This window comes from Empidonax traillii, unplaced genomic scaffold, assembly GCF_003031625.1.
Source record: "Empidonax traillii isolate 1590-97213 ecotype Southwest subspecies unplaced genomic scaffold, ASM303162v1 scaffold196:size3368384, whole genome shotgun sequence".
In the NCBI taxonomy this organism is placed as follows: domain Eukaryota; kingdom Metazoa; phylum Chordata; class Aves; order Passeriformes; family Tyrannidae; genus Empidonax; species Empidonax traillii.
In genome coordinates this window covers 2647906-2659915 of record NW_020955389.1, presented here as the reverse complement: position 1 = coordinate 2659915, position 12010 = coordinate 2647906, and the positions used below count along the sequence as shown (strand labels likewise).

The window sequence follows — 12010 nt, the reverse complement described above, 5'->3', positions numbered from 1 at the left end:
ACAAAAGAATGTGCCTGTGGCAGGCTACAAACCCTGAGCACTTATGTTAATAGAAAACTATATAAACCATACTAAACAGTCAGGTTAAACTAGTTCAGCATCTCAGGTTTTTTTCACATTTAAGAGTAAACAGGTGATAAACACTGCTTGTTAATCTGCAATTTTCAATGCAGGCCTGCAAGTTCTTTTTCTGGCTCTTCCCCTTCAATTCAAGAACATACAGAGCAGCACCAAAAGGAGCAGGTGAAGCTACTGGTGCAGCCTCACCTTGAGTCCTGTGTGCAGTTTTGGGCACCACAATACAAAAAATACATTAAGCTTTTAGAGAGTGTCTAAAGGAGGGTAACAAAGATGATGAAGGGTCTGGAGGGGAAGCCGTGTGAGGAGCAGCTGAGGGCATTTGGTCTGTTCAGCCTGGAGGAGACTGAGGGGAGATCTCATTGCAGTTACAACTTCCTCATGAGGGGAAGAGGAGGGGCAGGCTCTGATCTCTTTGCTCTCATGACCAGCGACAGGACTCAAGGAAATGGCATGAAGATGAGTCAGGGGAGGTTTAGGTTGAATAACGGGAAAATGTTTCTCTCCCAGAGGGTGGCTGACAACTGGAACAGGCTCCTCTCGGAAGTGGTCACAGCACCAAGCCTGACGGAGTCCAAGAAGCATTTGGACAACACTCTCAGGCACATGGTGTGACTTGGGCTGTCCTGTGCAGGGCCAGGAGTTGGACTTAACAATCCTGATGGGTCCCTTCCAACTCAGCATATTCAATGATCATCCTATCCTATTCACATACAGCATTGTTACCACCTTTTAAAGCTCTCTGTCTCAGGAGTTCAACTAAAAACTCCATTTGAGCATCACTTTGAAGACAGTAATCAGTCTGTGTTTTTCTAATTGCTAAGGAGAGTTCATTGAAAATCTTGAAATACAAATATCAGCTTAGGTTATTCCACAGAAAACAAAAACTGTGGCATAAGAGTCTGAAGTCAGTCAAGTGAAAATCTGTTTGGGGGATTTCTTAGATTTTATGTTCCCTGCATTGGTATTCAAGATGTGCAGCTGTACTTACCATTGCTGCCAGGCAAAAAGGATAAGCAGACATCCATAACAAATCCATTTCCAAACTGCAGAACTTCAACGCATTTAGCTGGAAAACAGGAATAGACAGTGTTGATCTTATTCACCGTAAGTATTACAGTTGCACTGTCCTTTCCTAATACATTATACAGTTAAAATTTCCCATCCATTTTTCTTTTAAGGAGTTAAAAATCTTCTACATTTTTTTAGAAGCCTAAATAATAACATTATCTTCTGTGGGGCCATAGAAATACATCCAGAATTAGTTGAGTTAGAAGATAAGTCACTATTCTCCACTGAGTATTAAATCTATACAGTTTCACTGTGATAACACATCAGAAGCAATAAATATTGCAAAATATATCCTGTGGCAACAACATTAACTACACAGGAAGCTACAACTGAATCCATTTGCTAGAAGAGCAGTTAGAGAGATGAAGAAAAACCTGCAAACACCCCTGAGACCTAGAAATGGGTAAACTGGTAAGCCATCCAGATCAAAATAAACAGGATAGCAGAAAAACCTCTCTACAGCCGAACAACTGGTCCCTCCATCTCTGGAACCCAAAACAGCAAGAAAAAATGGAAACAACAGGATTTAAAAGTGTTTTCTAGGAACATGAGAAATGTCTTCCAGCACAAGGGATGGAAGACTGATACCTCCCACCTACCTCTCTCATGTAGGTAAGGCAATGCAAAATCTTCAAATACACTTGATGAGGAAGAAAGTACCTTAAGAGATGCAGTCACTACAACTCAACTAGCAAATAACAATTTAAATCTAGATTATCTACCCTAATTATTTCTTATGTATTTCAAAAAGCTGTTTTCTCATGTGTCCATGCAAAAGTCTAGTTCACAAAAGGGTCAAGATCCTGTTATCCCAAACTTCATTGGACTCAAATCAATAGTAACAAACAAGTCACACCTTTCTAATGTCAGCAATAATCATTTTATTATATAATTTTACTCCACATGCACATACAGCTAGTCTGCTCCCATATCACAGGGCAAAATGATGGCTCATATCATCAGATTCTGAATACAAATTCAAAAAAAAAAAAAAAGTAAATGTAGCCAACACATCACTGACAAAAAATAAAGGTAAACCATTCAGCAGAACAAATCTCACTCAAGGATTTCAAAGGGCAATAGTCTTTTGATGTAGCAAAATCTAAGAGAAATCAACACAGTTGCACTAAAAGATGTTAGTATTTAGTTTATTACTTAAATGGATAAGCATTCATCACTTTTATTTAGCCAGCATATTGTTCCTAACGTTACAAAAATGTTACCTTCTGAACCGTGTCGAGACCAGATTCTCACAGTGGAGTCAGAAGCTGCAGAAGCTATCAGCAGGTTTAGGTCAGGTTCATCTGACTGGCAGACAGCATCCACAGCACAAACAGCTTCCGTGTGGCCTTTGAGGGGAATGCTTTTGACAGGCTGAACACAAGAAAATTGAACAAATTTTTAAATTCCAATAACTTATCTGAGAGAATTTTTAAAGCCATTTCAGGAAATAAACTGAAAATGAGTTGTATGCCTGCAATGGCAAAGCATCTGCAAACTATACTTAAAGCTATAGCATATTCCAGAAAACCCAGAGAAAGGATACAGTAGGTAACGAACATTAAATTGATTTTGCTCAAAGCTGAACAGCATTAAATGTTTCTGTGTTCACTATACAAACATCACCACTCCTTGAGGAAAGCTGAAAACAGCACAGAAGTTAGGAAGAGTAGTTTTCCTTCCTTTTTCAACTTCTCTTGTCCCTTGCCCTAAAGAACACTTCACAAAAGTTGGAGAACCTTGATGAAGGAGAACAGAGAACACAAATAAGCAGCACTACAGCAGCTCTAGCAGCAATGTTTAGCATGTTCTCACAAATCAAAACAGCTTTTTATTCCTTCAAAGTGACAACATGAAAAACAAAACCTCTGAGTCTTAAACATGCACCTTCTTAATGAATAAATATAGGTAATTCAATTTGCAATCTGTTCCTCATAAACACAAAGACCAAAATGACTTAAATTCTGCAATCAGAAATCATACAGAATTTATACAAATTTTATCATAAACATATCTGACACCTCTTGACAGAATATGGCTTGGTAGGCCCCAGTAAGAATTTTTGATCGGTCTGATATGGAATTTTGTCTGTTTTTAAGAGTTTACACTAGTCTAGAACTGTCATTAAAATGTGTATATTTAGCCGTATTCTTTTTCAATGATTGCCATAAGGCTGTGCACCACATCAACAGAAAAAATTACTAAAGAAGTCTGTACGTTATGTTAAATAAATGCATAAACAGTTACAATGGAGAAGGATTAGAAATAACTTACTTCTGAGAACATTCCCACATCAATTACATTCTCCCTACTATGCACTTCCCCCGACTATGCATTCTCATGCACTTTAAAGTGCCAAGTCTAATCTAGTTTGAAACAGCCAGTGAAAAAAGTTACCTACACAGCAGTTCACAAAACAGTGCCTAATAAGCAAGATTTTAAAAATAAGAGATAATAAATTAGAGAGTTTTTTTCATCTAAATTTCAGTTCATTCTGAAGGCTCTGTTACACTCCATCTTTTGCCTTATATTTTACAGTATGAATGATAAATTAGCATGCCTCCTTTCTTTTCTCAATTTCTCTGACAAAATTCAATTGTTTCATGGATTTTTTAATTTTGTTAAGCACCTACCCCAACTTGTATACCATCCTTCTAAGACTCCCTATAAACAAATACTACACTGTTGCACAGATTGACTGGAAATCACTTGAAACGGATATAAGGAAATGAGGAAGAAGGGTACAGAAAATGTCAAGTCAGAATGGATCTTAGTTTGAAGATTTTAAGGTGGTTTAAAGAAAAAAGCCACATGAGATCAAAAAGGTGATGAGTCAAGAAGAGACAAGATCTTTCAGACATGCTAAACAAACCCACCTGACTGATTGATTAGTTAATTTCTTTACAAATGCTGATTTGAAAAAGATGAACTACAGAAAAGAGGAGACAACATTTATAGTAAAACATAGCATGACAGAATACCAGCAATTACAAGGATGCACACATGGGATTCAACAGTCAAAGTAAAACAAAGAGCTATGAAACAGAAATACAGACAAAACAGATAATGTAAGGTGTGTGAGAAATTAATAAAGAGGGAGCTTTGAAAAGAGGTTATTCTAGCTTACCTGATTATTCCATGTTCCTGTACCATTCCATTCCCAAAGAATAAGCTGTTTATCAGATCCACCAGAAATTAACTCTGTTTCAGAAGCTAAAAAATACATTTTGGTAAGTTTTGAGAACACTTAACTTTGTAAGAACAGACAACAAACATAAGCAGTTACATTGGTTACAAGTCACAAAATATCACTGGTAAATAAAGTATGGCTAATAGGAGTTGCACTGTGCGGAACAGCTTAAGAGCAATGGTATTACCTAAAACAGCATAAAGAGAAAAGTGACTAGAATATTTAAAGTTCTGGATCAATGTGATAAAAATATCTTTCCAAAAGAATCTCAAATCCAACAGTGTAAATTAATCTTCTGGGCTTTTGTTTGGTCTTTTTGGAGTATAAGAAAATATAGCAAGAGAAATCTAACCAAACAGAATTCAAAGGGCCACAAAACCTAACTCCCTGAAAATAATTTCTTTTAATCAGTTTTAAGAAGAATGTGTTTTAGTGCCATCAGTTGAAGGATGGCCAGTCTTACCATCATTAAACACTAACATTTTCACCCCAGTACATCTCCTCCAAAAAGACAACCTGCACATTACATTAACAGTATAATCAGTGGCCCCATTTCTCTTTGTCAGTGCTTTACCATAAATGCCTAAGGGCAAGAATACATGCCTTTGAAAAGTCTGCACTGAGCAATGCTAATTCTTGGAATTACTATCAAGCAAAAGCCTCTTAAGTGTCTCAAATATTCCTATCCATCTAAAGACTGTATTTTTTTGTGAATATGAACTCTATGCAACTTTGAGCTGTATAGTCACAGATTGCTCATAAGGCACTGAGAATCAGTTTACCAAGTCAAAACAGGCAAAACTCCAAACTCTTACTAAAGAGCCCGGTGGCAGCTCAAGCAGCACGGCCACCAGTCTGTCAGGAACACTGCAGCCCCCTGGGCAATCATCCTCCGGGGGCACCCTTGGCTATGGGGGGCCAGGAGCAGAAAGCCCGACCAATCCCCACACTCACCAGGAAGCTCACCTGGGTTTGGCAAGTTACATTCCTGTGAGGAATGATGTCAAATTGAGGCCACGGCTCGAGTACTGTGTCTATTTCTATGTCCCTCAATTCAGGATGGACACTGAGGTGCTGGAGCAAGTCCAGAGAAGGGCAATGGAGCTGGTAAAGGGTCTGGACCACAACTTTAGGAGGAGCAGCTGAGGGAGCTGGGGTTGGAATTTTTTAGCCTGGAGAAGAGAGGGCTCGGGGGGGACCTTAGCTCTCTCTGCAACCACTTGAAAGGAGGTTGAAGCCTGGTGGGGGTCGGTCTCTTCTCCCAGGCAGCTAGCGACAGGATGAGAGAATACAGTCTTAAGCTTCCTCAGGGGAGGTTAACGTTGGGCATTAGGAAGAATTTCCTCACAGAAAGGGTGATCGGACATTGGGATTGGCTGCCCAGGGAGGTGGTGGAGTCACCGTTCTGGAGGTGCTTAATGAAAGCCTGGACTGAGTGCCACGGTCTCGTTGACATGATGGCGTTCGGCTATAGCTTGGACTCGATGATGTGAAAGGTCTCTTCCAACCTAACTGACTTTGTGATTCCGTGAAAATACCAACTGGAAAGCCGAGCTTAAGGCGAGAGGATGCGCTGCAGCTCCCCATTTCCCGCAGCTTACAGTCCAGCCCCTCTGTTGCCGACCCGACCCTGCCCTACGGGGACAGCAGCGCCCCGGCCTCGAGGGGAACCAGCTCCGGGCCCTGCCGCGGTATCTCACACCCGAGGGGATGGGGGCTACTCACCGCGGTCCCGCCGGCGGACCCAGCGCACGCAGTTCACTCTGCCGGCGTGGCCGCGGAGCGTGGTGGCCGTCCGCCTCGCCTGCGGGACAGACAGAGCACCGACGTGAGGGACCCGGCCCCGGCCCCGGCGTCGACCCGCCCCACCCCCCAGCGCATCAGCTCACCCCCGGGTCGTAGAGGACGACGTCGTGGCAGCTGCCGAAGGCGATGAGGCCGCCGCGGCCCCAGGACACGACCCCGCCGCCCGCCCGGTTGGCGCAGCAGGCAACATGACAGAGCGACACGGGCGCCGCCATCTTGGCCGCCGCCGCGTGCGCGACCCCGCGCGGCTCCCGTGGCAACGACCCCGCGAGGGGCGGGGCCGGGGGAGGGGCGGGCCGGGCAGCTCCGGGCGCCTCAGGGCGGGGTTTTTTTGGGTGGGTATGAGTTTTAGCCTTTATTGCACCTTTTGCCAAGCACTCAAAGGTGTAAAAGGTTTAAAACTTTTCCGTTTGGTTGGGGGAGAGGTTTGTGTTTGTGTGTGTACAGAAGTTACAGAATCGGGTTGCAAAAGACCTCTGAGCACATCGAGTCCAAATTGTGACCAAACACCACCTTGTCAACTAGACCATGGCACTAATTGCCATGTCCAGTCTTACCTTAAACACCTCCAGGGATGTTGACTGCACCACCTCCCTGGGCAGTTCATTCCAATTTATAATCACTGTGAAGAAATTCCTCCTGATGTCCAACCTGAACCTCCCCTGTCACAGCTTAAGACTGTGACCTCTAATTCTGTCACTAGTTGCCTGGGAGAAGAGGCTGATCCCCACCTCCTACAACCTCCTCTCAGGTAGTTGTAGAGAGTGATAAGGTCACCCCTGAGTCTCCTCCTCTCCAGACTAAACAACCTGAGTTCCCTCAGCTGCTCCTCAGAGGACTTAGCCTCTAGACTCTTCACCAAGTTGATTCCATATGTGCTAGGAAAGAGCTGAGTATCAGAGATCATGTCATTGTTACCCATTTCTGGTCTGTTTCAGTCACCTGTGAAACCACCTCCTGATAAGGAATCATGTGTAAATTAAGTCACTGACCTCGGGGTGTGTTTAATATCACCATGTACGATGTCCTAAAATTACTGTCACTGAAAGCAGGAGAATTTGAAACTGAGCAATGGCCAGGGCCCGGACAGGGTGATCTGAATATGTTTGAGTGCCTCAGTTTTTCAGGAAAAGATGCTGAGAACAGAGCATGTTAGCGAATTTCATCTGTTACGTTTTTATTTTTTCATTTATTGACGTATTTATTGCCCTTCCTGCACAAGAAATTAAAACCAAATCAAGAAAATAAATACTGCCATAGTATTCTAGCTTTATCTGCATGGTCACTGGCCTAGAGGAAAGGGATCACTGCAGGGTATTACAGCATATGGATATGCTTGAACTGCATCAGCCATTTGGCTTCACAGGCTCGAGGATTTTGCCAGTTCCCAGTAGCTACAGGTGCAACCCACTGCCCCACAGGCTGTGTAGGAGTCTCAGTGGGACCTTCAAGACCTCCATTCTGCCTCCAAATGCTCTGCCCCACACATGCAGAAGGCCCTGGAGCAGAGGCTGGGCTGAAGTATAATTGGAGAACTCTGCAACAAAAGCGTGGAAAGGGAGAAAAACAGAGATGGGCTTCCTGTTCCCAAATCGCACCTGGGATATCCTGAAATAATTGAAACTGAACTGAAAAGCTGGAAAGCCTGGGCTAGAGGGAAAAGTCCCCTCTATAGGGCTGTGCAGGGAACAAGGCAGGGATCAGGAAGAGAAAGCAGAAAGCAAGCAGCCATCCAGAGGAAGCACTCTGCAAACCGTAGGGAACGCTTTGGGCCCTGAAACTCTCCTGCCAGACCTTCATCTCACCGTGTGCCTGTGTGTTCTTGAATGCTGGCTGTCAGCAGTGCTGTAATCTGACACAAAAATGTTCCAGCTAGGCACAGTTTTTTCCAGTGGGCATGAGAGGAAGGAAGCTGTGCCTGATCACACACAAGATACAGCCAGAAATGTTAGCTGCTAAGGGAACAAATGATTCCTTGCAGAAAAATGCATGGATCTGGAAATCAAAGCATGCTTTAACTGAGGAGTGCTGTACCAAGCTGCCAAGGATGGCTGTGCAGCAGTCAGGTTGCACAGCAACCTCCTTCTCAACATGCCCTGCCAGGGTTGGAGTCAGGGCTCTGGCAGAAGGAGGTCAGGCGCTGCCAAAAAGCTGGGTCATGTTATAGGAGTTGCCTCTGTTGCTGTGGGAACAAAGCTGGTTCTGAGTGTGATTGTAGGCATGAGTGTAGGCTTTTCCAAGATGGATTGGGTGAGGGATTCCTTTGTGACACAAAAAATTAGCTCGACTGATAGATAACCTGCTGCTGCTGCTGTCCTGTTGGAGAGATTTGGAGGGTATAAGGGCACTCTGCCTCCACACTGCAGGGTTTTGTGGCACTGGTCCTCTCATCCTTAGGCCTGAAGATAGTGCTTTCCCAGCCAATTTGAGAGACCACATTGTAGAGGGTTACTAGTGCCAAGTATTGCCTCCTTTCTCCGAATAAAGGTCTGTCATTATGACCCTGTGCCACCCCCATACTGCCCAGGCAGCGAGAACTGGGGTAAAACAGATTATGGAAGTGAAAGTACCATGAGGAATGCTGGAACAGCACCATGGCAGCATGGCCAAAAAGCACAGGAAGCTGGATTTGTGTCAGGACAGATCAGCCCAGACAAGCCTCATTTCTTACTTTTTGTAAGTATTACATCTGACCAAGTCCTCGTTCAGCCCTCAGCCTTGGGTCTACCCCAAGAAAGTTTTTTTTTTGTAAATTCTCTTGAAAACTGAAATACCTTGAGGATAGTATATGAGAAGTTCTGAATATTGGACAATTATAACAGAACCAATATGCCTTTTAGGAATGTGCTTTATAAGGAATTAATGGTGATGGTCAGTGATATTAAAACGATGGAAAAGGACATATTCTGGTCTAGTCAGCAACAGCCAGTCTTCATCCATAGCTAATGTCCTTACTGAATTAAAATTTGTCCTTGCTATTTTCCCTCATAGTCCTAGAAAATAACTTCTTCACTTTTCAGAAATATATATAAAAATAATCTTTTGCTTTTTGCCACCTTTGATGTAATTTTTGAGGCACAGGAAGAACTCAATTCATTGAACATGAGAAATAGTTGTTGTGGTGCCTAAGCAGACTTCAAAAGTCACTCCATAGTTTTGTTCCCATCTTGTATTACACGTCCCAGTTTGGTTCTGCCAATGGAGTTACATCAACAAACTCCCATGAGGGAGACACTGCTTACACTGACAAAAGGTTTCTTGAGCTTAAAATAAATTTGCCAGTTAGTTAGATATTGGAGTAACTTCAGTTATTCTGTTAGTGGAATAACTTTGTTCCAATACTAAAATAGTAGCAAAATAATAATTTTGATGGTAAACTCATCTCTACAAGACAGGTTTTGCAGGCAGAAGTGGTTTAGTGCTCTTCACATGCTCCCTACCCAACTCAGTTATGCCTACAGCTTTATGATAGAAACTGAAAAAGTACACCAGTCAAAAAGTTATATATAGCGTTTAATGTATTTATCTATGTCTAAACATTGAGATGAAAATATAATAACATTGCAAATGTGTTTTCATTTCCTGCAGAATGTTTTCAAAGTAGTATACAGCATGTTTAGCCTCATCTTTCTTTTCTTGTTTTCTGAGGAAAATATGGTGTTGGATATATGTTGCATGTATTGTTAATTGAATGCATATTGAGAAGAAATCTAGCCTTTGCTAGGTTAAATCCAAGTTTTATGCTTTCTGTTATTGGGTGGAGTCTTGTTGATGTAGACAAATATATATTAATAGACAAGAGTCACCATATATACTATGAAAAGCAGCAATCACATGTTCAAAATTATATATATTTTAATTCTATAGAAGAATGTCCAAAAGTTGCTAAATGAGCAAAGCCAAGTACTCAAAGGTCGAGGGGCCATGTTCTTGAAAGTTTTTGAACTTAGCCTATCTTTATGTGTCTTCATTGTATACTTGCCTTATGAAGTAATTCCTAATGCAGTTGCCTCATATACAAGTTACTGCTTGCTGTTTTACTGTAGGTTGCTTGCCTCCAATAGCAACCTGGACAAATAGTGTCTGGAGAATGAGACAGCTATTCCGTACTTTAATTTCTCCTCATTACTTATATCTTGGCTGTACAGTAGTCTTAGCCCAGAATTATCTTTTTCCTAATAGCCTTCTTCTACTGCCACAGCACCTGAATGTCTCGAGAAAAAATTTACAAGTTATGTTTTTCTTTGTAAGAAAACTGTTCAGCAGAGGGGTATTATTATATTCATTTTCTGGATGACAATTTTTTCATAGACCAGAATTCATAATAAAATCACAGACTCATAGAATGGTTGGGGTTGGAAGGGACCTTAAAAATCATCTACTTCCAATTCCCCTCCCATGGTCAGGGACACTTTTCACTAGACCAGGTTGCTCAGGGCCCCATCCAACTAGGATTTGAACATTTGTAGGGATAGGGCAGCCACAGCTTCTCAGGGCAACCTGTTTCAGGGCCTCACCACCATCACAGTAAAGAATTTCTTCCTAATATCTAACCTAAACCTACTCTCTTTCAGTTTGAAGCTATCCCTCCTCGTCTTACCACTACACTCCTTGATACATAGTCCCTCCCCCACTTTTCTGTAGAAATCCCCCTTTAGGTACTGGAAGGCTGCTCTAAGGTAAACCCAGAGACTTCTCCAGGCAGAACAAGCCCAGATCTCTCAAGCACCATATATCTTCTGTGATGAAGTGCCTGTTATGGAAGACAAAGAACAGCATCCAGGAGAGAGCTGAACCACCCACAGCATCCATTGCCTCCAGCTTGGATTGAAAGGCTTGGAGTGAAACTTGGAAATCAGATTCCAGCACGGGGACACTTCTGAGGGCTTGTGCAGGGCCAAGGTTTCATCTGAGGGATCAGAGCTGGAGCACTGTGAAAATAAATAGTAAACAATGGTGACCAAAAACAGAAAGATGAGTTTACTTCCAAGCTTCACAGAGGATACCCTATACAACAGCTAGGAACAACTCTCTTGCCTTTGACATCTTGAGTACAGATACAACCTCTTCCTTTTTGCTAGCTGTGAGATCTAATTTGGAAGGCATTTCAGTGCATGAGGAATACTTATGGGCTTGCTGGGATAAAAAAAGCAGATACTGTCACTTGAATAGATTTAATTTAAAATGTTTAGAATAAGTTTTTAGAAACAATTTCTCCTTTAATTCATCTCACTGAAGACTGAAATCTGAATGATGCTGGTGAAAGAAGTTGAACTGAATAAATCTTAACTATAGCTATTTCCATTTTTCTTGAAGGCGGTATTTTAATTATGTTATGAATAGCTTACATCCCCACTGCCAAAATGGATTTCTGATTTTCTAAAGAAAAAATAAATTAATTATTTAGAAATATCATTCAAAATTAGTTCTCCAAACAATGACTGTAATTGCTGTCTGAAAGAAATTCCACAGAAAATCTCTCTGATTTTCTTTTTTTTTTTTTTTTTAAAGGAAGACCTAACGCAAACATGACCTAGAAAATTGCTGGGGGGGGGGAAGAGGGAAAAAAGATGAAACAGCTTGTCACATAATCAAATTGATTATGCATTATGTTTTGAAGCAGAAGCTCTAAAAAGAGACATGATAATAGGCATTCATTCCAGAGGGCGTACGTGTATAAACACACACACACGCACACACACATGCATACAAAAGAAAGAATATGGGGAAATGCCATCTGAAATACTTAAAATCATATTTTATACTTACATTCTGTAATAGCAGTAGATTTGGTATGGCTTGCATAGGACATTGTTCCACACCATAGAATAATGTCTTCCAAAGCTAAAAATAAATTGGGTAATA

At 41.8% G+C, this 12010-nt stretch overlaps 1 protein-coding gene across 4 annotated transcripts in view; it reads right to left on the bottom strand.

Moving 5' to 3' along the window:
• Positions 1-6378, bottom strand: part of ELP2 (elongator acetyltransferase complex subunit 2) — a 37150-nt gene extending 30772 nt beyond the window's left edge. For 2 of the 4 annotated variants that reach the window (XM_027886859.1, XM_027886860.1), the window contains exons 1-5: positions 6229-6378; positions 6065-6143; positions 4277-4362; positions 2373-2538; positions 1070-1147 (exon numbers count right to left, since the gene is read on the bottom strand). In XM_027886859.1, the coding sequence (XP_027742660.1) occupies positions 1070-1147; positions 2373-2538; positions 4277-4362; positions 6065-6143; positions 6229-6360 (541 nt within the window). In that variant the 5' untranslated portion in view covers positions 6361-6378. Of the gene's footprint in view, positions 1-1069; positions 1148-2372; positions 2539-4276; positions 4363-6064; positions 6144-6228 lie in introns of those variants that run through there. The other 2 variants (XM_027886861.1, XM_027886862.1) reach the window with 2 other exon arrangements.
• Between the last annotated feature and the right edge of the window lie 5632 nt (positions 6379-12010).